Source organism: Capsicum annuum, unplaced genomic scaffold, assembly GCF_002878395.1.
Source record: "Capsicum annuum cultivar UCD-10X-F1 unplaced genomic scaffold, UCD10Xv1.1 ctg998, whole genome shotgun sequence".
Classification (NCBI taxonomy): Eukaryota; Viridiplantae; Streptophyta; class Magnoliopsida; order Solanales; family Solanaceae; genus Capsicum; species Capsicum annuum.
Genome location: NW_025896076.1, coordinates 714,448 through 716,587, shown reverse-complemented (window position 1 = coordinate 716,587; position 2,140 = coordinate 714,448). Strand labels below are relative to the sequence as shown.

At 33.1% G+C, this 2,140-nt stretch overlaps 1 protein-coding gene across 1 annotated transcript; it reads right to left on the bottom strand.

The window, feature by feature from the left end:
- Positions 1–247: 247 nt before the first annotated feature.
- LOC124895828 (ethylene-responsive transcription factor 5-like) lies at positions 248–1,914 on the bottom strand. The gene has a single exon (XM_047406239.1). It carries the CDS (start codon positions 1,417–1,419, stop codon positions 589–591), a length of 831 nt encoding a protein of 276 aa, XP_047262195.1. The 5' UTR covers positions 1,420–1,914; the 3' UTR covers positions 248–588.
- Between the last annotated feature and the right edge of the window lie 226 nt (positions 1,915–2,140).

The window sequence follows — 2,140 nt, the reverse complement described above, 5'->3', positions numbered from 1 at the left end:
TCTGCCCTTACTTAAGAATTATACACAACCTTTGTGCTGACTTGTCTTTGTAAAATGCTTGCATGATCTATAATCATGCATGGCTCTCACCATATGTCATCTGAAAGTCAAAACTATTTTTTTCTTCTCGTTAGCTAGAGAGACATATTTCAAATGATAGATAACGATGAAGCCTTTTTCAATAACCGACCGACAAATTTAAAACAACTTGAAGATATTTGAGGTATGTCATATTTACATGATTACATGAATTTTAACCTTCTTACTTAGATAAACCAATCAAACAAAACTTCCAAATTGAAGTCATATTTACATGATTACATGAAATAAACCTTAATAAATGAAATTAAAAATTTTAAAAATATGCATTAATCCAAAACCCTCTGCTCCCAATTTTTGGACTTGAAATCACCTCATACCCAATGGTTGGTTCATCTTTCTTTTTCATTTTCCAAGTACTTATTCACAAATCTTTTTTTTTTTTCAAAGAATCACATTGGATGTCTAAATCTCAGTGGATCGTGACAGCAAGATCACAACCGAGGTCCAAATATCATGCATATTCACGTAAACTTCTTGGTCATTTCACTATGAAACCAAAAGTTGAGAAAAACCAAAACTTGGATGTGGTGATAATGGTGACAAAGGAGGCACCTCAAAAATACCTTTTGCATTTCCACAATCCCAAATCGGAGCCCAACTTGAAGGTGTTAATGGAGTTGCTACCATTTGTTCTCTTTTCACCTCTTTCTTCATCACAACTTGGTCTTCATTCTCAATTTCTTCTCTTGCCCTTTTCCCACAAGAATTCAAATTCACTTTTTTCTCAATCTCATTATTTTCTTGCTTAAAATTACTAACTTCAAGTGGGAAATTCAAGATTGCTTTGCTCCCTCTGAGCTTAAACGCGGCCCTGTCGTAAGCCATGGCCGCATCCACTGCAGTATCGAATGTTCCTAGCCAAACTCGTGTCCCCTTTCTATTTGGATCACGAATCTCCGCTGCAAATTTCCCCCATGGCCTTTGCCTCACTCCTCTGTATCGCTTTTTCTCTGAATTTTCCCCTGTTTTTGATTCGTCTGTTTTCTTGACAGAAGGAATTGAAATGTTCAACAAAGGTTTTCGTTCGTTGAAACTTTTCTTCTTTTGGGGTTTTACTTGGAATTCAGAGGGATTGAATTCCATTTTTGAGTTATTATTGAAGAAACTACAGAATTCAAGATTTGAACTCTCGGGATAAAAAGAGAAGTTGCTTTCGGTTTTGAGTTCAGAGACAAATGATTCTAAAGACTCAGAAGATGATGAGCTTTGTGAATAAAGAGTACTAGTTGTTTCTGAAGAAGTACAATAATTTTCCATGAAAACAACATCATCATCAAGAAGATGTTGCCTTATCAAATCTAGTGAAGAAGTATCCATTTGAAAAAGGAAAAGTTGGGAAGAGAAATGAAGAATTTCTTTTGTTTGGTTGTTGAATATATGGAATGATTGTAGGGAATTGAATTGAGTGGAAAATGAAGAGTGAAGAGGGAGATTATAAAGGGTAGAAAAATTTGAGTCCAAGGGAGGTTTCTTGGAGCCTTCTTGGTTAGAACAAGGAAGGTCTCTTGTGGGCTATCCATTTCTACTTTTTTTAAAGTATATATTTGAGTACCACTTGTTGTTTATTTTAATAGTAATAATAATAATAGCAATAACAATAATGGATGATTGATTAAAGTAATTCTTCTTTTGTCCAAGAGAAGAAGAAATTAAATAGATGATGTTGGTTCTATTTTGTTATTGTCATTGATGATGATGTGTCTTCTACCTAAACCCATGTTTCTAGGTTGCTTCTCATTCTTTTTCATTACTCATCTTTCACTTTTTTTTTCTTTTAACTTTGGGGTTTTGTTATTAGTTTCTACGACTAAAAAAAAAGTTTATTCTAACCGTATATAGTCTTATTTTATATTGCTATAAGAAGTTATTTCTACGTCTTGAATTTATTATCTCATGATCATATGATAATAACTTTATCTGTTACTTTAACACTATTTTTATAACTTAAACTCAGAATCTCTTGATCAAATTACAGATAACTTAAACAACTGCTTGAAGGCTCCTTTTAAGTTTCTACGCCAAGAATGAAGATAATTGA

Excerpts from the sequence above, each read along its gene's own strand:
- LOC124895828 (XM_047406239.1), bottom strand. The coding sequence starts at position 1,419 with ATGGATACTTCTTCACTAGATTTGATAAGGCAACATCTTCTTGATGAT.